Source organism: Cheilinus undulatus, linkage group 6 (assembly GCF_018320785.1).
Source record: "Cheilinus undulatus linkage group 6, ASM1832078v1, whole genome shotgun sequence".
Lineage (NCBI taxonomy): Eukaryota > Metazoa > Chordata > Actinopteri > Labriformes > Labridae > Cheilinus > Cheilinus undulatus.
In genome coordinates this window covers 47,212,430-47,239,909 of record NC_054870.1, presented here as the reverse complement: position 1 = coordinate 47,239,909, position 27,480 = coordinate 47,212,430, and the positions used below count along the sequence as shown (strand labels likewise).

Genomic DNA, 27,480 nt, shown 5'->3' with positions numbered 1-27,480 from the left:
TATTAAACGTAGCCGCTCTGCATCTGCCGGTCAGCCATCTTGGAACTGGCGGGATTAGTGAACGCTCATTATAAACAAGCCCACTTCGCCTGTAATCCGCCCTACCTTGCTTAATCCTGAACCAATCTACATGAAATTTGTTTTGTTATAAAGATGAAAGCTTGAACATCATACTGATTACTTACTGGAGTTAAATCGAGTTACTTATTGTGGGTCTGATCAACTTTAAATTAAAAATCCTATTATGTCTATGAGGTGTACAGGGAACATGTGTAATTGAATATTTAGAATCTATAATAAGATAGTTTTTGTTTCCCCAAATAGATTTATATAGATAATTTCTCTCCCTCTCATCTTGCAACTGGTCTTTAATCTAGGCTACATGTAGGCATACACTGGGAGTTGTCACGCCCTTTCTCACCTGATGATTTTTGAGTTTGCAGTGCATATTAGCCATGTGAGGACACAACGGCTGATCTCAAAAAAGTGGCAAAACAAAGAAGGAAAGAGCAAAGTTAAAGCTGAATGTTCCTGGCTTCTTTGATCATCTTTATGTTGTCTAAAAAGCCTAAATCAAACTGATACTCACACTGTCTGTACAGCGCGGTGCACACTGACTCTCTCTCTCTCTGCAGTGCATATAATAATGCTTATCGTTAAAACGAGAGAATTTTCCTGCATTTAAGTCAAATACCAGTCTTCTGATGACTGATTTATTGGTTTGTGGCACAGCAGAAAATGAAGGCAAATATATTTTTGGAGTGGGCGATAAGAACTGCGTGCTTTACTAATGCCAAAAAATTTTATATCACCTAGTTGTATATTTTAAGTATTGTATTTAATGACATTTAAATAACACTGAGTAAAAAAATAAATACTTGAAGCCAGGAGGTGCTTTCTGCCAGCAACATTAAAATGACCAATCTGGCTTTTAACATTCAGATGACGGTCAGTACTACACCTAGTGAAAGATTCCACATTTCCTTCCAAAACAGCGGGTGCATTGTATTTTAAATAAGGTAACAACTTTTAATAAACAACCCAGTCGGAAGTCCTGTACATATTTAAAGCCAGACCACCACCATCAGAGGGAGAAACCCATCCTATCTGTGCGTCAGCACAGGAATTTGGCTTTTTCAATGCTGTCTGGCCATATAACTCTGTTGCACTCTCACTCTTTTGCCCTTGCCAAGATGGCGGCCCCAAAGACGTACCATCAGATAGCGAACGCGTCATCTACATCTTGACATCTTTGTTGTTGACGTGTTTTTTGAGTTACAGTGGTGTTGGAAAATTAGATAAAAAGTGTTTTTGATTAATTTTAACATTGTGGTCGCATGATTCAGATATTAGCCTACTGCAGTGATCTGCTGTTAAACTATCGTTAGCCTTTTGCTTTTAATTAGCCTGCCAATTCTCATAACCTGATGAAATAATACACATGGTTAATTCACTGTAAAACCATAGACTGTATATAGTGTGAAACCATGTCAACAAAACCCACCGGTAGTTTAACTTACTTGTCCCCTATTAAGGGTTCTGATAGTAACTATAGCCAGCTAACAGCGTGCTTCACACTGTATACAGTCTATGGTTTCACAGTGAATTAACCGTGTGTATTATTTCATCAGGTTATGAGAATTGGCAGGCTAATTAAAAGCAAAAGGCTAACGATAGTTTAACAGCAGATCACTGCAATAGGCTAATATCTGAATCAAACGATCACAATGTTAAAATTAATCAAAAACACTTACTTTTTATCTCATTTTCCAGCACCACTGTGACTCAAAATCTGCGTCAACAACATCAACAAGCGTGTCCGAACGTGTGCATCACTTTTAAGTGTCCTCTGGAAACACTTCCGTTGTGTTGCGGTGTATTTGCAGCGCGTTTTTCTAATCTGTTGTGGTCTATTTGCAGCGCGTTCTTCTAATGTGTTGTGGTCTATTTGCAGCGCGTTTTTCTAATGTGTTGCGGTGTATTTGCAGCGCGTTTTTCTAATGTGTTGCGGTCTATTTGCAGCGCGTTTTTGTAATGTGTTGCAGTCTATTTGCAGCGCGTTTTTCTAATGTGTTGTGGTGTATTTGCAGCACTTTTTTCTAATGTGTTGCAGTCTATTTGCAGCGCGTTTTTCTAATGTGTTGCGGTCTATTTGCAGCGCGTTTTTCTAATGTGTTGTGGTCTATTTGCAGCGCGTTTTTCTAATGTGTTGTGGTCTATTTGCAGCACGTTTTTCTAATGTGTTGCAGTCTATTTGCAGCGCGTTTTTCTAATGTGTTGTGGTGCATTTGCAGCGCGTTTTTCTAATGTGTTGCAGTGTATTTGCAGCGCGTTTTTCTAATGTGTTGCTGTCTATTTGCAGCGCGTTTTTCTAATGTGTTGTGGTCTATTTGCAGCGCGTTTTTCTTATGTGTTGTGTTGGTCTTTGCAGCGTGTTTTCTAAATGCTGCGCATGTGTTGTCAAATTGATGAAGATGTTTTCTTAATTTGCTTGTGTTTTGTCTTTTTGCATGTGTTTTCTTAAGTTGCAGTGCTGTGAGCTCTCAGGGCCACCGTACTGTCAATATGCTATCACAAAAATGTAATGACATTTCTAGTAAATTGCATGTTGCTCACCTCTCCTTAGCACCAGGTGATAAAATATCAATACTGCATCAGGAAACCTATACAGAATCCACAGAAATTGTATCTGCATAATGCCAAGCTGTGTGGACAATCATAGCCTTAATTATAAAGTCTGTGCCTCATTAAATGTCAAGGTCAATGCGATCGGCCAGAGAAAATTTCCAGTGCTGTGAGGAGCAACTAACAACAGCAGTGAATGCACGCTTTCCTCTACAGCTGGACGGTCTTTATCTTGTCAGGCTTCCTATCATGTTTGATGCTTAAATCGCAGTTTTCTGTCTGAACAGAAGCCATTTATACTTCGTAAAACAAAAACAATCGCTTTTTTCCTCTGGTACAGACCTCTGAGAGCTTTTCCAGGGCTTTCTTGGTGGCATATTTTGTATTTGTAAAGGATCTGTTTTGATGTGAAAGATATTATTATGCAGAGAGTTGAGCTGCAACATTAATATTCAGCACCCAACTTTCTCACAGAAGACGCTGCATGTTATCCTGCCTTAATCTAAACTCACATCTCTTTTATCAGTTCCAGTCAGTGTTTGCTGTGATTTACGATCAGAGATTGTTAATTAAATTCAAGGTGATGTTGTTAGCATGATACTGACCTGGTTTTGTCAATGCAAAAATGTGTTTGTATTTTGCATTTAGAATTTTTATCACTGAATCAATACGCATCATTGACTCCTTAAGGAGGCATCTGTAGCATCTGAATTCTACAAAGGCCATGGCTGAGCTGTTTGTTAATATCAGCATCACTTTTCTAATCAATTTTAAACTTGGACATTGATATAAATAACACATTATTGACTTAATGTTGTTAAACTCAGTTCCATACATATACAGTTCTGAAAAAGTATTTGCCTCCTTTCTGATTCCTGATTTCTTTTTTTTTTGCATGTTTATTACACATAAATGCAGGGCTCCAAACTGCCCCTAAATGGTTGCATTTTGCCCCTAAAATTTGAGACAGTGTGAGTAAATTTTTCATCTACTCGCGGATGTGCGACCAGTAAATTTGCTGATTTTTAAAATTATTATGAAATATTTTTTGTTGCTGACAAATTTCTGCTCCAAACTTCAGCCCAGTTGTTGGCGATAATGCACAAATGAGCTGGTTTGCCAACCGAAATTAACTCCAAAAGAAGAAGGCATATTATCTGCCTTGAGGCTTCGCTTAAATCCGTCATGTATCCATGTATGCTGTGGTATAAGCTTGACATCGCTCTGTGGCACACGGCATGCTGTGTTTCACACGAATGGTTATTTGTGTGGCACAATGTATTTGTTTTTACTCTTATTATAACTTAACATGCAGTAAACATGCGCTGCGCTGTGTGAAAATCATGAGTGAAGGGAAAGAAGACGATGCATTCATGTTGACAGACACTCGTCCTGCTGTGTTTTTAAACATTCACTGGCTGTGAAATAATGGCAGATGCAGCACTATGCTAACGCTGTAGCAATATTTTATCATTAAAAAAAAGGTTTAAATAAAGAAAAACAGTTTCCTACGGAGATTGAAGAGCCTTTAACGGATGAAAGTGTGCCGAGATTACGAGCATTCTGACCACGCACCCAAGATAGCGGTCAGTTTATGTCTGCAGACTTCAGGGGATTTTATAAACTTCACTGAAGAGAGAAACGCTTCATTATTCAAGCCTTGCTCAGGTGCTTTCTCCCTCTCTCTCTTCTGTGTGCACATGTCATGCATTTGATTAATGATTTAAAATTCAGCGCCTGCACATTTTTGTTTCAGCGTATTTTTTTCAAAATCCTTTGGCACCCTAAAGCATTTCATAAGACTACATTTTGATGATTAGATGCCAGTTAAATAGAAATGTTATTGCTACTAACAGTGACTGAGACAGAGAGAGCAAAGAGGTCAGAGTTCACTATCATACAGTCAGGATTCAACAGATCACAGATGCAGCTTTACCCTAAAACCTGTTCCCAGGTCCAGATATGGTGTTAAAAAGTCACGGTGGATCAAACAAAAATGTGATTGCAAAAATTAAAAGTGAACACCCTTTGAGAAATAGATCAAATTTCTGGAATGTAAAAGTCCAGCTTCCAGATATCATCATTCCATTGTGTGGATAATGGAGATTTATTTCTTGCTAGAATTTGAAATATTACACTAATGCTTGAAGTAGAGGAAGTTAAAATAGTTAAGTGTCTCTACTTCAATGACAAGGTGAAAAATAAAAGTAAAGTACAATACAAGAAATAAAGAATTAGCAGCCAGAATTTCCTGGGAGATGATCCCTAAACCTCAATTATGGCATCATCTAATGGAATTATTTAACTTCCTTTCCTTTCAACTTTAATAAATATAAAGTGCATCAGAACTATTTTAGATATTTTGTTTAGCTAACCTTTTAATACCTATTTTTAACATAAAAGTAGTCAATTTAAAAGACCCACCGTATTTTATCATTTGTCTGGTACTATTTCTCTTGGAAAAAAAAGCAAAAGGGATTGATTTAAAAATGCAATATTTGTTATTAGAGTACTCCCTTAATCATTAGAAGAATCGATAGAGTACTCAATTACAAAAAGACTTGATAACTGCAGCCCTAATACCACAACATGCGGGAAACACGAAATTTGCGGATAATACTGGCCCTACACAATTAAAACACGACACTTTGAGCAAACACAATGCCAGTTGGTAACATAAAATGTGTATTTATCAGTAATACAGTGAAAATGAGGGGAAACATGAATATTTATTCCACAAGTTGATTTACAGTGTGTGCCCCTAAATTTTCTGCTTGCACCCCAAAAATTTTAAGTTAGGGGCCACTGTGCTCCGAGCAAAAAAAGTTAGTCTGGAGCCCTGAAATGTTTCAGATCATCAAACCAATTTTAAAATCTCACAAAGACAACCCAAGTAAATACAAAATGCAGTTTCTAAATGATGATTTTATTTATTAAGGGAAAAATCCAAATCTATCAGGCCCTATGTGAATCGTGAGTTAACTCCACAGTTCTTGGAAAGCTGAGTTTAATTTCACTGGCCACACCCAGGCCTGATTACTGCCAGATTTGTTGAATCAAAAACCCCTTAAATAGAAGCTGTCAGACAAAGTGAAGTAGGCTACAAGATCTCAAAAAGAAACACATCTTGCCACTATCCAAAGAAATTCAAGAACAAATGAGAAACAAAGTGATTAAAATCTTTCAGTCTGGAAAAGGTTACAAAGCCGTTTTCAAAGCTTTGGGACTCCAGTGAACCATGGTCAAAGCCATTATCCACAAATGGAGAAAACTGGGAACAGTGGTGAAGCTTCCCAGGAGTGGTCGGCCAACCAAAATGACTCTAAAAGCGCAATGACACATCCAGGAGGTCACAAAAGAACCCAGAATGACTTCCAAAGAACTGTAGGCCCCACTGCCCTCTTTCAGGTCGGAGTTCATGACTCAACCAAAAGAAAGACACTGGGCAAAAATGGCATCATGGGAGAGTTCCAAGGTCAAAACCACTGCTGACAAAAAAGAACACAAAGGCTCGTCTCACATTTGCCAAGAAACATCTTGATGATCCCCACGACTTGTGGAGAAATATTCCGTCGACTGACAAGGCAAAAGTTGAACATTTTGGAAGGTGTGCAACCTGTTACATCTGGCGAAAAAATAGCACAGCATTTGATAAAAAGCACATCATGCCAACAGTCAAACATGGTGGTGGCAGTGTGATGGTCTGGGGCTGCTTTGCTGCTTCAGGACCTGGACCACTTGCTGTGATTGATAAAACAATGAATTCTGCTGTCTACCAGAAAATTCTGCAAATTCAAGGATAGTTGTATGCAGACAAGGCAGTCCATAAGGGGGGTAAAGGGGAGAATGTCCTGAGGCCCAGCCAAACAGGGGCCCATGTAGTCAGCAAAATCATGGCCCATTGTTTTTTAATAAACACTCTTATCAAAGCATATACTGTATATAGCAAAAAAATAGATAAGTAGCAAAAAAAAAAAAAAAAAATGCATGGATGACAATGCACCATCTCATGCTGCAAAGAATAGCTCTGCGTCATTGGCTGCTATGGGCATAAAAGGAGAGAAACTCATGGTGTGGCCCCCATCCTCCCCTGACCTCAACCCTGTTGAGAACCTTTGGGGCATCCTCAAGTAGGGCTGCAACAATGAATCGATAAAATCAATAAAAATCGTTAATGTAAAAAGTTGGCAATAAATTTATGTGTCAATTCGTTGTGTCGTGCGATTATGGCATCACTTGATGTGACACTGAGCTGTTTACATCACACGCAGACGGCTAATAATCTTTACTTTGGCTTGGTTTAGTACTTTTCTGATCATAATCCGGTGATTAGCGGAAAAATTAAGTAGATATATTTATCATCAACTGTGTCTCATGACGGAGATGAGACGCTAGCGATCTTAAAATAGCTCTTTGTTGTAAAAACTCCGGTGGAAGTTAAGTTTCGTTTCTGTTATGATACGAGACTGGATAAAAACAATTGCACTCGACTGTCAGGTGTTCACGTAATCCATGATATTTGCCTCGCTTTGTTCCCTCCCTCCCTGTGTTCTAAATGTTTGCAAAACAGGAGAGAGGAGGAAAAGCTTGAGCTGCAGTCACATTGCTGTTGGGTGTGTGTCTGTGTATGTGTATGTGTGACAGAGAGAGTTTGTGTGACTGTCCGTGAGTGTGGGTCGGTCTGACAACAAGCATGAATGAACTAACGTTAGCTTGTTGAATACGTGAGTGATAAATGTTTACAAGTTATCATAATATCAATAACTTTAAGAGGCTGAGGCTTACCTGTGGCTTCTCTGGGATAAAATAATTGAGAGAGGATGTAATAAAAGCAGAATCCCACTATAAGATTCTTTCATTCAAATCATATCCTCAGGCTGTTGTTGTTGGTATGATGAAGTGTTTATGCATGTTTGTAAGGAGGGAGGCAAAGGAATAACATAGAAAATATCATTTTAATTTTTAAAAATAATTTATTATACTTTTGTGTTTATTCTGTGGAATGTTCAAGTTATTTAATTTAACAGAAATTAAAAAAATGTTTTGTTTTAGTTTCCAGAAAAAAGACATTTAAACTAACATTATTTTGACAGCTTTGGAATATTCGTGTTAAATTTTTAAATAAGGGATCCAGCCCCCCCGGGAAACATCTGATTCATCGATTAATTGAGAAAATAATAATCCAGTTCATCGATGATTGAAATCATCGTTTGTTGCAGCCCTATCCTCAAGCTAAAGATCTATGAGGGTGGGAGGCAGTTCACATCCAAACAGCAGCTCTGGGAGGATACTCTGACATCCTGCAAAGAAATTCAAGCAGAAACTCTCCAAAAACTCTCAAGTTTAATGGATCCAAGAATTGTGAAGGTGATATCAAAGAAGGGCTCCTATGTTAACATGGAATTTGGCCTGTTTAGATGTTTTTGATTGAAATAGCTTTGATTTCAGTAAATATGACTTCCTAATGCTGCAAATTAAAAAAATGACCACTTTCAGTTCTTTTCAAACTACAAAATGTTTTAAAACTCTGTTGTGCTTAATAATGTGGAACAGTGCATTTTGAGGTTTTTTATCTTTAAAAAAATAATGGTTATCATTATGAAGTTTGTTCAAAAACATCTGAATTATGCTCTAACGGCTGATGACCTGAAAAATACTCTGTCATTTGTATTAATATTTCGGAAAATAAGAGAAAAATGTTATTTGGTAAATAATGTGGAAAGCAGTGTACAATGGCAAAAATATGTTTAAAGAGGATAAAATGTGGCCAAATCGGTGCAAAGTGGCAAAAAAAACTAAAAAAAATGCAAAAATAGGTGCAATTGTGCAGGAAAAGTGGCAAATAACAGTAGCAAAACTGGGTGGGAAAAGTGGTTAAGAAGTAGCTAAATAGTGTTGACATGCATTTCAGCTCCACAATGAGGAAACTGTAAGCCAGGACGCTCACACCAATGCTACTGATAAAGCACACATATGTTGTTATCATCAATAAATCATGACTGTGGAAGGCCCATTCTCTGGGTTTGTCGGGGGCCCAGCCAAATCTGTGGGCAGACCTGTGTGCAGACTTACCTGTAATGGATTTTTTAAAAAATCACTGATTCCAGCTAACATCTCACTTAAAGACCATCTTTTTATCTTATATTTTAATAATTTTATGCATATTTTTAATATAAATTCGTAAAATAGTTTGAAATCATTCTTAGTTTTTTTTTTTTAAAGGCATGTTGCGACCCCCTCTCTGTGTCTTATGACCCAAGGGGTCCTGACCCCCATGTTGAAAAACACTGGTTTATAGAATGCTTTTGCTTGACTTTAGATTAGACTTTAGACTACTTGGCTAAATGCAGTTAGAATTTGATCCATAGATGTGCTCAGCAAAGATTTTTTAAAATTTTTTGATAAATGTTTAGGATAATGAGAATGGTGAGTGCCTAAAAATCCCCAGTTTTGCCAGTCTTACAGTGCATATCTTTATAGCAGTGTGTCATAAACAATCTGTTTCACAGCTGGGAATCTTTTCTCCAAGTCATGCATTTTATTGAAGGAAGCTTCTGAGAACAATTTCATGAATATTTTAAATCAATAAGAAAAAGGCATGTGGGCAGGTTGTGACAAATCTGTGGATCCGTTTGTAGATGACTTCTTCTGCCTTTCTGAGTTCATTCACTTAATATTCAAACTCATTTATACTGCAGAATTTGAGAGTTGCTTCTCTAACCTTTCAATCTAAAACTTTTCTGCTTATTTGCTTCAAGCATTTCTAGACTGCACCACTGATGTCACTCAGCTCTCATTAAATTTTTCTTTGCAGCTTCATGCCATCTGTTTGAACTTCATGCCATCTGTTTGAACTTCACCACCCAGCTCAACATATGGATTGTGATATCCACAAGGGAGTCATATTCATGTTTTATGTTGTTATACAATCCTCAATTATCGAACCATATTTTGCAATAGTGTAATTCTGACACCTTTTCTGTGAATGATTACATAATTCCTCCTCTGCAAACAGTCAGGCCGAAATCATGAGGCTGTAAGAGGTTTGACACTTCAGTCCAAAGAGCTAAAAAATTGTATGCTTTTAAAAAAAGCTTTAAGTCACTAAGGTCAGGAACAGATTAGTTATTTAGAACATCAAGTCATCTGTATAAAATGGCAGTCCACATGCTGTGAGATTTATTCAGGCTGTCACTGGTTAATTTCTTCCTGTGAAAACAGAATTTATCTGACACAATTAGGGCCTCAGAAGCTGACAGTTACAGTTCAGAATCTCTCCAGCATCTCAGGCCAAATTTGGATCCCTAGTGTCTATTTCATGTCTTATTCATGTCTTCTTGTATTACATTTCCTTTGACTTTTTCCTAATTAGCCTTGGATGCACCTAAAAAAAACAAAAAAAAAACGTTCTCTCAGAAATATTCCTTTCTGTTGAATTGGGTTTATACATTTCCAGAAACTCATTGCAACAAATTAATCAAGTCAGTTGACTATTTGAGACATACAGTATCATGGCTTTTGATAACAAGTGTTACATTAAAATTAAACTTACTATTATCTTCAAAATAACCTGGACCACATTAAATTACCCTTTAAGTGTGCAATGCAACCTTCACTGTGTTTTTCCAACTACATCCATGTCTTCGTGTTGCTTTTTCTTGGTTTTAAGAGCCAAGGATAAACTTCCACCTTGGCAGACAAAAAGACACATAGCCCTGTTGAAACAACTTATACTGAATGGATAATTACGACATGTCCAATCCTTCTTTTCTAGTGAAACAGTGCATGTTATGGGTGCAGAATAAGATGCAAGGCTTAAGGGGATTGTACAAAATCTCTGAAGTAATCATTGGAATATTTAATACATTCACTGAGTCAAATTAATCAGACTATCTCCCATTTCAATTCAAAGGGAGGTCTTTGTATTGTGTTGCACTTTTTTGTAAGATCAGCCTCAGGGTCATTGGGATTACTTCCTTTCATTGTGCACATACAGGACACACTACTGACTGAGATAATGTGATGTGTGGTTTGAAGATATATCCACTGCAGCAGACCAACTACTGCAGAAAAGACAGTAATGCTGTGTGCTTTTAAACAACTGCAAGTAGCTCTGCCAGAAATGATTCTAATCCAGGTTTTATAAAAAATATTTTATATACAATTCTCTTTTAAAAATATGTTGTACTGGGTGATCTTAGTCTTGGGAGATATCCATCTGGATTAAAAAAAGTCACATTATCTGACATCATCCCCTTTGAACAGCATGCCTACAAACTTTGGATTTTCAAACATCAGATCCCTCAATAATACATTTTTATGTCATTGTTTTATAACATGGAATAACCTGGACTTTATTTAAACTGAAACATGGTTGATGCCAGAAGACTACAGTCCCCTTACCGAGGCAACGCCACCTGATCTCACACCTTCAGCAACCCTGCTATCAGGTTGGGGAGGGGGAGTTGCTGTCATTTTCAGGAAGAAATTTGAATATACACCCATCCTACTCTGTAATCTTTGTCTCAAACTGAAAGCTCCTGTTTTAATTATAATAATATAAAGACCACCCGGGCACAACAATGTTTTTAATCAACCGTTTCAGAGTATTATTTCCTTTATTTCCAGATATTGAAGAATATTTATTTTAGGTGAGGGAGCAGTTTTAATTCTTTTAAATCTCAGTGCAGCATTTGAAACACTGCACGTAGGGACACTGCATGTAGCTGTTTTTTTTTTTCAAATTTTTTGCCTGAACCTTTGCTGTCACCACAGGTAACCACTCTTTCTCTATTTCTACTTGAATTGATTTTGAGATTTTACTAATGACTTTAAAGCATTAAAGGGTCTTGCTCCATGCTACATTTCAGTTATTGATGAGCCAGCCCACAGCCGTAGATTGGGTTGGGGACTTCCTGGTCATTCCAAAGTCAAGACTTAAAACTAAAGGTGACAGGGCGTTTTCCCTCAGGGCCCCTTGACTTTAAAACAACCTGCCTGAGGAAATAAGGCATGCAAAAACAGTTGCATCTTTAAAATCTTGTCTTGAAACTCATTTTTTTCTCCCTTCTATTATCATTATTAGTGTTATTTCTATGCTTTTCTTAGCGTGTTTTAATATCTTTTACCCTTCATATTTTTAAATTTCCCATTAACCAAATTTTTCAATTTTATTTACGCTGATCTTACTGGTTTTTCTTATATCCTTTTGATGCTTGTATTGCTTTTAGTGTTTTCCTTCCTTGTACTTATGCTTTCACTTTCCTTTTGTCCACTATCATTTTAGCACTCTAAATGTTTTTACTTATCATTGCTTCTCTTTAACTACTTCTTAAAACTTGAATCCTCGTGATCCCGGGATTCCTAGTTGGGTTCCTGTGTTGGCTGGGTACTCTTAGGTTCTTATGTCTCTTGATGTTGTGGTTCTTGTGATGTTTCAGGAGGTCTTAGTTCTTTCATGTCTTAGGACGTCTTCAGATGTTTGAGTTCTTGGGACATCTTGGGATGTTATAGCACTAATGATGGCTAGATAATATTGTTGTTTGGATTTAACATGCAGGTTGGGGTTTTGTTTTGGTTCTTTTATATTTAGGGTTCTCTTGATGTTGTTTGTGTGTCCTATGGTGTTTTGCTGTCTTTATGCTTTGTTTGGGTTCTGCTTCTTTGTTTTTCTCCATGTTGAAGCACCTTATAAGGCCTTGTTTTAAACGTGTTATACAAATGATGTTGTTATTATTATCATCAGGCTTAAGAGATGATACACAACACAAAGGCAGATACAGTAACGTCAGAAGGTGACTCAGCGGCTCACTGTCTTCCATCTGCTCCATCAGGAAATCAGTTTTTCCTTTTTAAGCTAATGCACCTTTTCAACCAAGGACAGGCAGAGCGAGGGGCTCTGTGTTCCTGTGGGCAAAAACCTGAGTGTGAGCGCTTTGTGAAGCTGAATATGAAGCACAGACACGAAATCAACACAGGATATGGCTAGTTCTCAGCTCTCCCTTTGGAGGACAAGACCATTTATTATTAATCCTACACATGTGTAATGAGTCTTGTTGATCTATTTCATGTTCATATTGCTGAAGGAGAAGCCCAGAGTTTCGTTGTATAGCTAACTATTAACAAACATGTCTATGTTACTTAACAGGAGAATGTACACTGCTGCCAAAAGACAGCAATGCACTGACTATGCATCTCCCCACTAGTCTTTCGAAGACTAGTTGCGGCTGGGTGTGAAATTGAAAACAGCTACTGATGGATACTTGTTATGAATTATTTTGAAGTACAATCTGTCATTCTGCTAGGGCCAGACAGGTCATTTAGTTCATTTTCAATTTTAACCTGAAAAACATTGTGTCCTCTTCTCTTCCAGGAGGAGAATAAAAGCCTTTCAAAGGTGGGAAAAGATCTGTACACACGAGAGACAGCTCCTGAGAGAAGAAGTCCATCCTCTATGTGTGACCTGAAGATTACAGAGCCTGAAGACCAGATCAGTCACCAGCTGAAAGATTCTTCACCTTTCAGCGCTACTGGAAAGAGGATGAATGCTTTTGAGACTCATATTTAGACATTCAGAAGAAAACATCACCTTTAAACCTTTTCTATTAATAGAGTTGAATGCACAGATAATCACTATTAAAAACCACTAGGAGACATGGCACAGCTGAGGGGAAGAAATAAGTATGTTACACTTCAGATAAATATGTGAATGAAGTTGACAACAGATGTTTGAAACACCTCAAAGCGATTATTAATATGCATATCTTTACTAAATGTTCACCAAGCTTTCTGAGTTGCATGTCAAGCTTCCCATTCACACATTAACAAATGGCTCATACAGGACATTAAGCTTTTAAATAATGGAAGGGTTCTTTTTTTAATGTTTATAAGAACATTTGGTGACTGTGGCACTAGCAGTGTGGGAAATCTGTAATGGTGTGTGCTAATTGCACGCACCACAAGTGAGCATCAGCAACATAACAAGTTTGAATATACTCTATTCCCAGTCATGTCCTAATATCCTAGCAATGCAGCATGAAGCAGTTATACACGATGCAACATGTGGGATGCCCTGCCACTATGTTCCTATTTCTTTTTCTGTCCTTCACGTTGAGATGGGAGAGGAACATGGAAAGATGAAGATGGAGAGAAGTCAGGAGTGTTAGACAGGAAATTTTTCTTGATTGTCTTTGACTTTTCTCACTCAACAGATCTTGTTTGCTTTCATATAAAGTGCAGACAGTTGTGCATTAATCATAACCATGTTTGAAATGTAGTGCTCTGACCTACACTATATCAACATAGAGACAAAACTATTCAGTTCACAGCAATCAAACACTTACCTTTCAAGTTCCATTATCATGGAACCAGTGACAACTAACCACAACACAAAAGCTCTGAGTACTGCATCCTCAGTCTTTTCATAAATGTCATTGCAATACAAAAAGTCAACTGGCTAAGAGCATTTGTGTGGGCTATCTTTTCTCAGACAAAGAAGTCGTCATTAAAGGTACAACATGATTCCTAAAAAAGTTGGTATGTTTTGTTTCCCACTATTTTGCCATATTCACTTTACCCTCTACCTTTAAAGCCTTTCAGGGCTGGCCGCCGAGCAGCATCCCCACAGCATGATGCTGCCAACACCCTGCTTCACAGTGGGGATGGTGTGGTTGTGGTGATGTACAGTGTTTGGTGTCCACCAAACATAGCATCTTGTCTGATGGCTAAAAAGCACCATTTTGGTTTCATCAGACTAAAGGGCTTTCTTCCACTTGATCATGGAGTCTCCCACATGCCTTTTGTTGAGATTTAATTGAAGTTTTCTTCATCAGTGGATTTCTCATTGCCCATAAAGTCTGACTGGTGAAGAACCTGGTTAACACTTTTGTATGCAGAGTCTCTCCCATCTCAGCTGCTGAAGCTTGTAACTCCTTTAGAGTAGTCATAGGTGTCTTGGTGTCCTCTCTCACTAGTCTCCTTGCACGCTCCCTCAGTTTGAGGATCGCCTGATCTAGGCACATGTGCCATATTCCTTCCATTTTTTCATGACAGATTAACTGAAATCTGGGGGGAATTTTAGTGCCTTGGAACTTATTTTGTATTCATCTTCTGACTTAAATTTCTCAATGACCTTGTCTCTGAGTTGCTTGTTGTGCTCTTTTCTCTTCATGGTGTAATGGTGGCCAGGAATACTGATTAACCAGTGACTGGACCTTCCAGACACAGGTGTCTTTATACTGCAATCACTGCACTCAGGTGATCCCCATTTCACTAATTATGAGACCACTAGCACCAATTGGCTGGACCTCTGCTGAACTAGGTCAGTCACTTTAAATAGGGTGAGTGTTAATGCAGTCACTTATTTCACATTATAATGCTTGTTTAATTGGCATTGCCTTGTAGAAATCTGTTTTCACTTTGACATTGAAAAGTTGTCAAAAAAGACTAATTATAGCTTGTTTACTACTCAGCTGTAGTAAACAAGCTAATTAAGCTATTAGCTCAGTGAGTTTGTTGACTTTTGAAATAATTTTACAAAATTATTCTTCATTATGCACTTAAAGGGACAGTCTGGTATTTATAAAATGGGGTCATGTGATGTACATGTCAAAAGTAAGTATACTAGCCACAGAAGATAGTCAAAGTCAGTGTAGCCACTTCAAAGTCAGACTGACCAGAGTTCCAGCAAAAGCCCTAGGCTTACAGCACTCTGGGAGAAGTACTGGCCCAATATTAACTCCAATATTCATATCTAATATGACATTTTCCTATTGCTACAAATGTTTTAATCATTGACAGTCCACCTCATCACCCCAATTCCAATCAAGGACTAAAAAGATTTGAAATCAACCCCCCACTAAATATCAAAGGAACTCATTATAAGTTGACTGTATCGGCTTGGCTCAGCTAGGGACCAGCATACAAAGGTGCTCTACTGGATTGAGATCTGGTGACTGTGGAGGCCATTGGAGTACAGTGAACTCAGTGTCACATTCAAGAAACTAGATTGAGATGATTTGAGCTTTGCCACATGGCAACCCCCTGCTGGAGGTAGCCATCAGAAGATGGGTACACTGTGGTCATAAAGGGATGGACACGGTCAGTAACAATACTCCGGTAGGCTGTGGGGTTTAAACGATGCTCAACTGGTACTAAGAGGCCCAAAGGGGCCCAACGGAGCCAAGAAAATATCCCACACACCATCTTCAGCATCACCAGGCAGGACAGATCCATGTTTTCATGTAGTTTATGCCAAATTCTGAACCTACTCTAAATCGAGACTCATCAGACCAGGCAACATTTTTCCAATCTTCTGTTGTCCAATTTTGGTGTGAACTGGACAAATTGTAGCCTTAATTTCCTGTTCTTTGCTGATAGGAGTGGCACCCGGTGTGGTCTTCTGCTGCTGTAGCCCATCTGCTTCAAGGTTCCAAGTGTTGTGTGTTCAGAGATGGTATTCTGCATACCTTGGTTGCAATGAGTGATTATTTGAGTTATTGTTGCCTTTCTATCACCTTGAACTAGGGTTAGAGAGAGATGGTTGAAAATCCCAGTAGAACAGCAGTTTCTGAAATATTCACCCCGTTCTGATGCCGTATCAGCAAGTCGTCTTTACCACGTCTACATACCAAATACACTGAGTTGCTGCCATGTGATTGGCTGATTAGCTATTTGTGTTAACAAGCAGTTGAACAGGTATAACTAATAAAGTGGCCGGTGAGTGGATACCATCACACTAATGTATAGTATATCATATTGTGTAATGATGCAGGACCCTGAGCACATTTGGTATCTCCACCAGATCTCTAACGCCACTGATGTGTAAAAAGAGTTTTAGAGATATTTTCAACCAAATTGTTCTTTTCCACATCACTATAAGCAGGTTAATAATAACGCACAGTCAGAGTGCATGCTGGGTCATCCATTTCAGTCAGGGATATTAGGATAAAAGATTCTTTCTTACACTGAGAAGGTTAATACTACAGTGTGGATGGTCATTAATTCTCCTTCTGTATTGTAACTGAGACAAATATTATTATTTCAATTAAAGAAGTATCACTTAGATAGCATCACTGCTTCTGAAGCAATACAAAACATTGTTTAATTTAATGGCTAAAAATGTCATGTTGGGGATGACTTCAAGACATGGTTAGTTGATGCAAAACAGCCATTCATCTGTGGCATGGACCTAGGCTTAGGCGGTATCCATTTTTTCATATCGTCATACCCTCCTCAGATTTCACTGGGGTATAAGGTATTACCGAAGAAGTTCTGTCATCACCTTTAAAGCATCTTCACACAAAGACAGTGGTGCTGCTGGTGGGAATGGACACAGACTCTCAAGGTATTTTTAAATGCACACTTTTTTGTGCAGTAGCCTACTGTTTTCATGATGTTGATTAAAGCAAAACAGACAAGATTGGCCTTAATTATTTATATCTGCATAATGCAGCCTGGTGAGCTCCGTTGTGCCTTGGCTTTACTTTATTAGAAGCTTAAAAAACGTTCCGGACTGCTTTAGGGCTTTAAATAACTTACAAACATTGATAAACTTCATCTACATTTCCCAAAAACAGGTTTAAGAAAAGTTGAAGCATTTTTAAAACCTGTTGACAGGGTAAACGAATTATGCTCGACTTTGCTGCTGCAGCACGCAACACCTGTGGTTATTAATAGCCTAAACGTTAACATTTCTCATCACTGATGTACACACAGAGAGAAGAATAAGAGAGTTTTTTTAAACTCACAACACCATGGATCACATTACAGCCAGCAGTGCACTTTAACACTTTGACTTAATAGAGGATCACACCACTCTGCCAGCGCTCTGCCAGGGAGCCAGGCCATTGCGCACAGCGCACAAGGTTAAATACTCAGGTATAGCTCTGATCGCCTTCATCATTCGCCAAATTGAAATGAAATCATAAGCAGGATTTCAATTATCATGTTGTAGCATCTCCACACACTGGCAGTGGCACTGCTGGTGAAGAGGGACACATGTTTGGGGGAGGCAAAAAAGTTTTGATAATAACAATAGTATGTAATAAACATCTACCCCAATCTTAACATGTACTTTGGGTTTCATATATCATGTTGTATAACAACAAGACAGGGTTCTTACTTTTACAGAGCCTAAGTGTTGAAGGTGATATCTAAATACCCTTCTGAATGTTCCTTCATCTCTCTGTGTACTGTCTCTGTGATTTAGAGGGCAGTGATCAGCTGATTGGATCAAACGCTGAACACTCAGCCTAAAAGAGGCTTTTAAAGAAACAAATCTTGGAAATACTGCAGTTGATTGAAGCACTCGCAGTGCCCATTTCCTGTTGATGGCCTTCACCGTCAATAGCAATCAAAGATCAAATCTTGCTTCCATAATCACAGTGAAGAACATCAACGGTGTGTTATATAAATGTCCTGAGGGCAGTTAATGACAGGACCTTGCTTCAACAGCAACTTCAGGCTGATTTGAAATGTCAGACAAGTATTTCTTTTCAGCTTGTGGACTGGATTTAAGACAGAAATGGAGGACAACTGGCATGTCGTTCAGACAGTTAACCAGGATTTAGTATTACTGCGCACATACCTGTTTTTTGGCTCTTTCTTCTTCATGTCTCCTTTGTAAAATGCTGAAATGAAAAACATTACATTGAAGTATTCTGATGACTTTTGTACTTGCACATATCTCTATATTATTATGGTGCTAAATATAATGTGTTTACAGGAATTTTGAGTTTCTTTTGTTCAGACATAAGGTGAAAATAACGATGTTAGTTTTTTACCTTGATAGTTTCGGCGAGCAGCTCTCGCCTTCTTCAGAAGCGTCCCACTGAAGGCGTGTGACATGTCAGCCGGCAGATTTTGACAGCCGGCAAACGCAGCACGCCCAGCGGCGCTGCCGGATCTGCCGGGCCAGTCACGCCCACACCATGATGGCATGTCGTGGCGGGCCCAAACCAACCACTCCGCCAAGCGCACCGCGGCCCCCGCCGTCCTATTTCTTCTGGAGTGATCCAGGTGTGGGAAAGCATGAAGCCCCCTCCGTCCCTGTTTAAGACCCTCTCAGCGTGTCTCCTAATCTCCACAGCCTCCTTAATCCAACGTTTGAGTTTGTTTTTCTCAACTCCACCTCAATATCAAAAACCCCATCCAAACCAAAAACGCAGAAAAGATCATTATCAGAGCAAAAAAGGACTTACTCAAGGAAAGGATAAGGGGAACAGTAAACAAAATCGACAGATTAAATGCGCAAATCAACGAGGGTATGGATGATCTCACCAAACAATTCCCAACGGATCAGGACACGCAACAAAAAACAAAAGAACACCTAAAACACACACATGAAAAAAAAAAAGGAGTTTACAATAACCAAAAACTGGCAGGTGAAGAAATTGGAAAAACTAATTAAACGGAGAGACAGCAGCCAACATATACACCAGGAAATAAACGAAAAATGGGTACATAATTCATCACAACGCATCCTCACAGCAACAGAAAAGAAAGTTCTATCTAGGGGTTTAAACTACGCAATCACTCCAAAAGCCATCCCGTATGAAGACTACATCCTGGCCACAGAATTGGCCTGTCATAAAATACAGGAACAAGGCAAGAAGGCCGAACTGCGCAACGCGGTAGCAGGCATTCTAAAAACAACTAAACTCCCACAAAACAACATCAGCAAAGATGAAAGAGCAGCCATAAACTCTTTAAAAAAGGACAAAAGCATCACCATCCTACCAGCAGATAAGGAAAAAACCACAGTGGTCATGGACACAAATACATGTCACAGATGGAAACCCTGCTAGCCGACGAAAACACATGAAATAATAAAGAAAGACCCCACAGAAAAGAAGAAAAAAAGCACTGAAAGACCTGCTAAAACTGCTACTGGACAGTAAGAACATAACACAGGAAGCATACGATCATCTCATACCCACAGCAAACGTCACCCCCCGAATATATGGTACTCCAAAAATCCACAAAAAAGACTCCCCTCTACGGCCCATAGTAGACAGCATGGGTTCTGTCACATACAACCTATCAAAAGCACTGGTCGAAATAATAAAACCGCTTCTTGGGCTCACAGAACACCACTGCAAAAATTCAAAAGAACTGGCCAAACAATTCCTACACATGAAAATAGAAACAGATGAGATCCTCATTTCTCATGACGTGGTGTCATTATTCACAAAAATCCCGGTAGATGTCACCCTACACATTGTACGGGAATGACTACAAAAGGACAAAACTCTCCACAAACGTACAAACCTCACAGTAGATGACATTTACAACCTTTTACAGTTCATTTCTAAGTCCACATACTTCCAATTCAATAACACCATTTACAGTCAAAAAGAGTGATTCGCCATGGGTGACCCCTTATCCGCCATCATGAGCAGTTTTTTTATGGATGATCTGGAACAGAAAGCCATCACCACAGCACCACCACAACACAAAACCACCCTCTGGAAAAGATACGTGGACGATATACTGGGGAAAATCAAAATCGGACATACACAACCCCTCACCGACCATCTCAACACCATTGACACCACAGGAAACATAAAATTCACACATGAGGAGGAGCACAATAAAACACTGGCATTCCTGGACGTGAACATCCACCACAAGGATGACGGCAGCATTAAAATCACAGTTTACAGAAAACCCACACATACCGACCAATACCTCCTATGGACTTCAGAACATCCAACAATACACAAATTATCAGTTGTTAGGACTTTATTTGAATGAACCAGTTTCATCACAGAGGAAGAGAACAGACAACAGGAGAAACAGCATATACAGCAGGCTCTCACATGCTGCCAGTACCCCAGATGGGCCATCAATAAAGGAAAACAACAGGTCAAAAACAAACAGAAAACGAAAAAACAACAACAACAAAACAAAAACAAGAAACCCAAGACAGCAATAAAACCACAGTCACACTACCATACATCCGGAGATAACACAACCCATTCAACGTATCATGAGGAAACAAAAGATTGCCACGGCCATAAAACCACACACTAAATTACGGCAACTCCTGGTACACCCAAAGGACAAAATTGAGCAGGAAAAAAAATGTAACGTCATATACGAAATTCCATGCAACTCTTGCAATAACACATACATCGGGGAGACAGGCAGATCATTCGACACAAGAAAAAAAGAACATCAAAAGGAGTGTGAAAAGGACACTGCAACATGACGCACAAGAACTCAGAAAGAAAAAGCACTACAGGTAAACCTCAAATCTGCAATATTAGACCACTGCAAAAGGAACAATCATGTTATGGACTGGGACAGGGCAAGAATCATCAGAGTCGAGGAAAACAAACTCAAACGTTGGATTAAGGAGGCTATGGAGATTAGGAGACGTGCTGAGAGGGTCTTAAACAGGGACGAAGGGAGCGTCATGCTTTCCCATACTTGGGACACTCTACTCCAGAAGAAATAGGACAGCGGGGGCCGCGGTGCGCTTGGCGGAGTGGTTGGTTTCGTTTGGGCCCGCCACAACATGCCATTACGGCCTAGGCGTGACTGGCCCGGCGGATCCGGCAGCGCCACTGGGCGTGCCGCGTTTGCCGGCTGTCAAAATCTGCCAGCTGACACGTCACACGCCGTCAGTGAGACGCTTCTGAAGAAGGCGAGAGCTGCTCGCCAAAACTGTCAAGGTAAAAAACTAACATCATTATTTTCACCTTATGTCTGAACAAAAGAAACTCAAAATTCCTGTATCAATAAGAAGACATGATGAACATTTTTGAGTTATAATGTGTTTAATTTGTATAGTCCTTTCTTACTATTCACATTAATTATGGTGTAAAATATCGTATGGTGATTATTTGAGTATAATCAGAGTTCACAGCCAGGCAAAAAGCAGGGAATAAAACAAGTAACCAAACTATATTATGTTGTACATCCATCCATTTATTCATCTATTATGCAAACCCCTTGTCCCATTTAGCGTTTTCATGTGGACACTAACTACCTAGCTTTATAATGAATGAACATATCTATATGAGGCATGACAGTCAGTGTGGCACACTAATAGCTTATCTCAGGGGTGTCAAACTCAATCACAACAGGGGCTGGATTCTGGATTCTGGATTCAGGACTAACCTGAGGGCCTAACAGGGTCACCTTTTTAACCATAAACTGTCAACCTCATTTCACCAGTAACAGAATATGAAAAACATACTTGGCACTGATGATAAATGATTTTGACATCTAAAAAGTTAAAAATATAAGTTTAAAGGCTTACAATCTGAGAAAAGTAAATTTATTAGTTCAAAAAGGTCAGAACATGAAATTGAAATATAATGTTTTTTTTTTAAAGGCAGTTAGAAAGAAAGTCAAAATCATGAGTTTAAAAAGGTCAAATGTGAAATAAAACGTAATCATGAAATTAAAAGTCGAAATATGATTCAAAATTTTAAATTGTTAGTCTAAAAGATCAAACTATGGGATTATGACGTCAAAATTTGGAGTTGAAAATATGAGGTAACATACAAAATAACTGGTTAAAGGTCAAAATATTACTTAAAAATTAGAATTATGAATCTTAAAACTAGAAATGTTATATAAGAAGTCAAAATTATGAGTTGAAATGCTCAAAGTATGAAATGAAAATTCAGAATCCTAAGTTTAAGTCCTAATTGTAAGATGCTAAATTGAAAATGTGAAATTAAAACAAAAATTAATTTCTTTTCCCACATGCCTGATTTCTTATCTAAATATTTTTACTCCATACTTTTTCAGATTTTATGACTTAACAAGGATATCTTAAATCATCAAGGATAAGATCACATTTTTATACATTTTTATACTTATCTGCAGACCTCATACTGATGGGCCATTTAAAACAGAAATAGCATATGATCTTGCAGGCCAGATTTAACTGCTCCATGGGCCAGATTTGGCCCCCAGGCCCTGAGTTTGACACCTGTGGCTCATCTAATGCAGCTTAGACAGGAAATTTTGCTGTGTGACATAATCAGTGAAAAGTCCATGATGCCCCAGTTCAAGATGACGGGCATGTCTGAATTTTTCTTGCATTTTCTTTCTTGTTTGACACCCTGACGTGAGTCACCAACCTAATAATCCTGATTAGGGTTGGGTATCATTAGGGTTGCTTACGATATCAGTGCAACCTGACTGTCCCCAAGCAAGGGGTAGAAACATCTCAGCAAAGATCAAGAGAAATGCGAGAAACCTGAGCTAAATTTGAAATTTTTATTGTTAAAGGTCTGAATACTTATATTTCATGATATTTCAGTTATCTATTCTTAATAAATTAGCAAACATTTCTAAAATTTCACTTTGTCATTATGAGGTACTTAGTGTACATTAAAATGATGATTTTTAACTGTATGGGTGCATCAGGCTGCAATACAAAAAACCTGAAAAAAATGAAAGGTCTCTGAATACTCTCTGAATGCACTGTATACTGTGTGGGCAGGCAGTAGATTAGCATGTTGTTTCAGACAGAGCCTTAGTGTTGACATGAATTTTCCCTGTTGGGAATAATACCAGCACTACATGACAGCAGGTTCAGTCTGTAATGTAGGCATGATAACCTCTCTCTTACTCTCCATGCTCCTGCATCCCTGCTAATTATGTACAGCTGCTTCCCACCTGCTCTCCAGCCACTCATCAACCTAGCAGTATCCCTGCTCTTTCACCCACACAGTGACACATCATGTGTTCAGTTAAAGTGACTGAAAGACATGCTTCAGGATGCTGTGGTGAAAGTTTACTCTTAAGACTGCAAGACATCTAAATCCCCATTTACTACGGATGCACAATATTTGATTTTTGATGATATCTGATATGCTGAAATTTATTCATATACCCGTATCAATATTGATAGGGATGCACTGGTATAGGGCATCATGCTGATACCAAGACTGAGTACTCTTACAACATAGCACATTCTGTGCTCTGTTTTACTTTCAAGCATGATTTTAGCCTCTAATTATGTGAGTGTGCAGTCAGCATCTACCTCTAGCACTCTTTTATTTGTATAGGAGTAAGAAGAGATGCTCAAGGACACACATAAGTGCCTCTAGTCTATTTGTGAGTGCTAAAGATACAGCTGTAAATCTCTTAAACACTTAAAAAAATACAATAAAATGCCCTTATGAAGAAAAATCTCCTTTTTTAGTTGCAAAGGGATATATGCAAAAAGAGAATCAAACCTTTTATGTGACATGATGAAGTTAATCAGTAGATGTGGGTTATTCTTGAGGCTAAAGTAGTCTGTTACTTTTTATAAGCTTCCAAACTCATGGCTGGGCGGAGTTGGCCATTATTGCGCAATGCAAAAATAAATGTTAAAAAGAACACAAAATATTATTTCACATTCCTAGATCCTTTCAGATAACAGCTTTAGATTATTATATCTCATTTTTCTGTGGAGAGGGAGGGAGAGAAGAGGGAGAAAAAGAGCTTATTAAACACAGACAAAGAGTAAAAAAACACCAAACTTAATTTGAACCTTTATCCTGATGCACTTCTGCTTACCGGTGAAGTAGAGAAACAATGCTGCAACCATAAATCACTTCCAGCACCCATGTAATAAACGTCCTTAATTATTGTAAGACTCAAAGCAAGAGGTGTTGGCTTGACTCTCTATACAGCAAAATCATTAGTGTTAATTCAACTCCCATGGTGTGAAATTTGACAATTTTATCAAGTTTAAATAATTTTCATTGGTTCAGAATTTAATACTTTGAAAAGGCCTAACATTTTAACTCTCCTATAGTATTTTTTTTTTTCACATTAAAGTGGGATTTTAACACTACTGTGTGTTTTATTTCCTTTCCCTCTGGGGGTTAATCTTCAGTATGTTATTGAAATTATCTTAATAATATAGTGTTTTTAAAGTGTATTAAGATTGCCACCTTATGTTTAACATCTGTTGCAAGATAGGGTGTCCTCTGGCAAGTATGAAGCCAGGAGATAAATGTAAAGCCACTTCCTCATCAATACCTTTTGATAAAGATGAGCACACCACCCTTAACTTAGAGCCCCTGTAAAGTCAAATCCAAAATTTATGTCTAAACACACTAGATATATTATAATTAGGTTGTTGTAAACGTTAAAAGACTGAGATCTACATGTGATTGAATTTTGGATTTAGACTGTTAGAAAGTTTTCTATCTGTCCAGCTTTAAGGTTTAATGTGGGCAGGGCAAATACATGAGCCCATGACATCACCAGTCTTGATGGGGGGAATCACCCCGCCCACCTAGTGCTGCAACGATATAAAATACCCAAGCAGTTCATCTCAGTACAGTCTGTTAGCTGATGTCACTGCCTTTATTAAAAATCAACAGCCAACTAAATGCTGTGTTTTAGTTCACCCTGAGGTAAACAAACAGTTTCTGGAAGCTTCACAGCCAACATTTGGTAATCACGCTATTTTCACCTTCTCTAACTAAAACTCAAAATCAAATTCCCTTTTTTCCTTCATTTTAAACTGATAAAAAAACTCTTCTAATATGCAGTAACTTTAAAGTAACTTGCCAACATCGTATTTGAGGCAACATATTGTCACTGTGCTGGAAAGAAAAATAAAGTTATCTTTAGCATCTCTAACGTTAGCTAAAGTTAGCCTAACGTTAGCTCCTAGCTGCGTTGTTCGTTGTGTCACATTGTTTGTTGGGAGTTTACTGGCATTTTTTTGTTCTAGTTTTTGTACTTTGGTGATCGTACATCATTGTTAGCTGTTATCCAAAGGGCTCTAGTTAAACTAACGTTAACTTCTGGAGCTTAGCTTCGTTAACTTATCTGTAATAGTTGAGATAACAAAGGTTGGCAAACGTCATGCTGAATGATTCAGTGTAAATACTGTAGCACCAAACTAACGGAGAGACACTCTTGGTAAAGATGGTAAAAAGGCCATTATATTTTTCTCGTATTCTGAGCCAAAAACCTTAACTTCAGTGGCACTTTGATGCTGATCCTCTATCTTGTGGTTTGAGATTGTGATGGCAACGAGATGCGGTTTATCACGTTTGCACTGGGACCTGTAAATTTTGGCTTGTAACTGAAGCTTTTTATCAACCTTCTCGGCAATAAAATGATTAATATATCCCTCCAATGTGTAGTTTAGACCCTTTTGGTGACTTCTAGATGATATGTGATCTTTCTGTCTCCAAAAATCATCAATGGCCTCCCGTGAAATGTCTCCTACTGTGACAACTGCAATAGCATCTGTCACTGAATGTTCATTGTTTGTCCGAGTGACTGGAGGGGGTGTGGCTTAGCTACAGGTCAATTCTCATTGAAGACTTTTATTTGAAAAGCAAAATGAGGAAATGACGTGTTTTCAGCAGCAAGTTAACAACAAAGAAATCTCATAAATGGCAGAGAGACCTAAGTTCACATTAGGGGTGTGACAAGACTCTTATCTCACAAGACAAGACAAGATTTGGGCCCTCGAGACACGAGATGAGATTTTACACTTTTTTTTAATTTTGGAAAAAAAATAGATGGGTGGATAATATGTCCTTATACAGCTATAAGTCACAATTGCAAAGTATTCAGGTCTATTCAGGAGTGTTTAAACTAACTCCCCTTGTATTGAATAGGCTATCAATGCTTACACACAGTTTGTCTTGTCTAACTTTGACTCAAACTGTACATTTTAATGCTCTTCAAATAAAACCTTTCATTTTAACAGTCCACCAAGTCTTTATTTTACTACACTAATGACACAGTATATTTGATATGATGAATGAATGATATTTCAATCTTGGGAAGTCTGAATTGAAATTGAACTTATAAATTCCTTGGCATTAATTCAGGTGATAAAACACTTATTTAAACATCAAGCTACTTATAAATATTAGATTTTCACTAAGCTGGCACATCTAAATGTTACAAGGCTAAATATTATACACTGTGCCTTTAAAAACGTAGGTAATCTCTTGTATGAATAGATCAGGTTTACTGGAATTATTAGAGATTGACCTATAAATTGTAATTTGAATCGATTCGTCATGTTAATTAAGTAAGCTGTTATTGGTGACCTTGTAGAATGAAATCGTTTAAGATCTTGTCTGCTTCTTTTCAGTTTAATGACTTACTACAGTCAAGTATGGGGGTAGGCGTTCAGATGTATGGAGATGATAGTCCTCATGAATCTGGGTAGGCCACTTCGTTGGCTTCTAAACAGCTCTCTTACTATTTAATGTACATGGCTGCTTGGTTAAAAAGCTCAAATCTCTCTCACGGTTGGAAGCAGTGTCTGTGTGCTTTTCACCCTGGGCCAAGTCATCAATTAAGACGAATGAGATAAAGCTAAAGATCAGCATGGCTTCATTAAGGGAGTGCTCTGTCTTTCTGTACAACATTTTATCAAATCTTAACCTGACAATATATTTTAGAGTTTGGTTTCCTTGGCTAACATCTTTTGTACACTAACCTTTCTGTTCTTTCTCAAATGCAATAGCAAGTTACATGACCAGGGATGCTGAACAAGAACAGAATTCTTTAACGGCAAGGACATTTGGCACTTCAATTACCACACAAGGGCGTTCTATATTCATCACAGGGTAATGTTCCCACTCAAGGTGCACATGTGCTGTGAATGCAAACTAAGTATTGAATTTGCATGAAAAGAAGAGCAGCAGTAACTCATTGAGGGATTCAGTGAGTCATTTCTAGGTGACTCAAGATCCAATATAATAATATGACCTTCAAAAACACCTTTTTCACTTCATTTAGATTTCATTAGCATCATCAACATCAACGTAACCCTAGTTCTGGTTGAATAATGTCAAGGAGTGTATTAGGACTAGCTCTTCTCACTAGAGAGCTCCGTGAGTATGATCACAGGCTGCT

At 38.3% G+C, this 27,480-nt stretch overlaps 1 protein-coding gene and 1 long non-coding RNA gene across 4 annotated transcripts in view; one reads left to right on the top strand and one right to left on the bottom strand.

Moving 5' to 3' along the window:
- Nucleotides 1-14,145, top strand: part of LOC121510971 (muscular LMNA-interacting protein) — a 77,199-nt gene extending 63,054 nt beyond the window's left edge. For all 3 annotated transcript variants that reach the window (XM_041789404.1, XM_041789403.1, XM_041789402.1), the window contains exon 12: nucleotides 12,998-14,145. In XM_041789404.1, coding sequence (XP_041645338.1) covers nucleotides 12,998-13,192 — 195 coding nt within the window. In that variant the 3' untranslated portion in view covers nucleotides 13,193-14,145. The remainder of the gene's footprint in view (nucleotides 1-12,997) is intronic.
- A 3,731-nt stretch (nucleotides 14,146-17,876) lies between these two features.
- Nucleotides 17,877-27,480, bottom strand: part of LOC121510972 — a 97,690-nt gene continuing 88,086 nt past the window's right edge. Inside the window, exon 5 of the long non-coding RNA XR_005992009.1 lies at nucleotides 17,877-18,254. This is a non-coding gene — a long non-coding RNA (uncharacterized LOC121510972). The remainder of the gene's footprint in view (nucleotides 18,255-27,480) is intronic.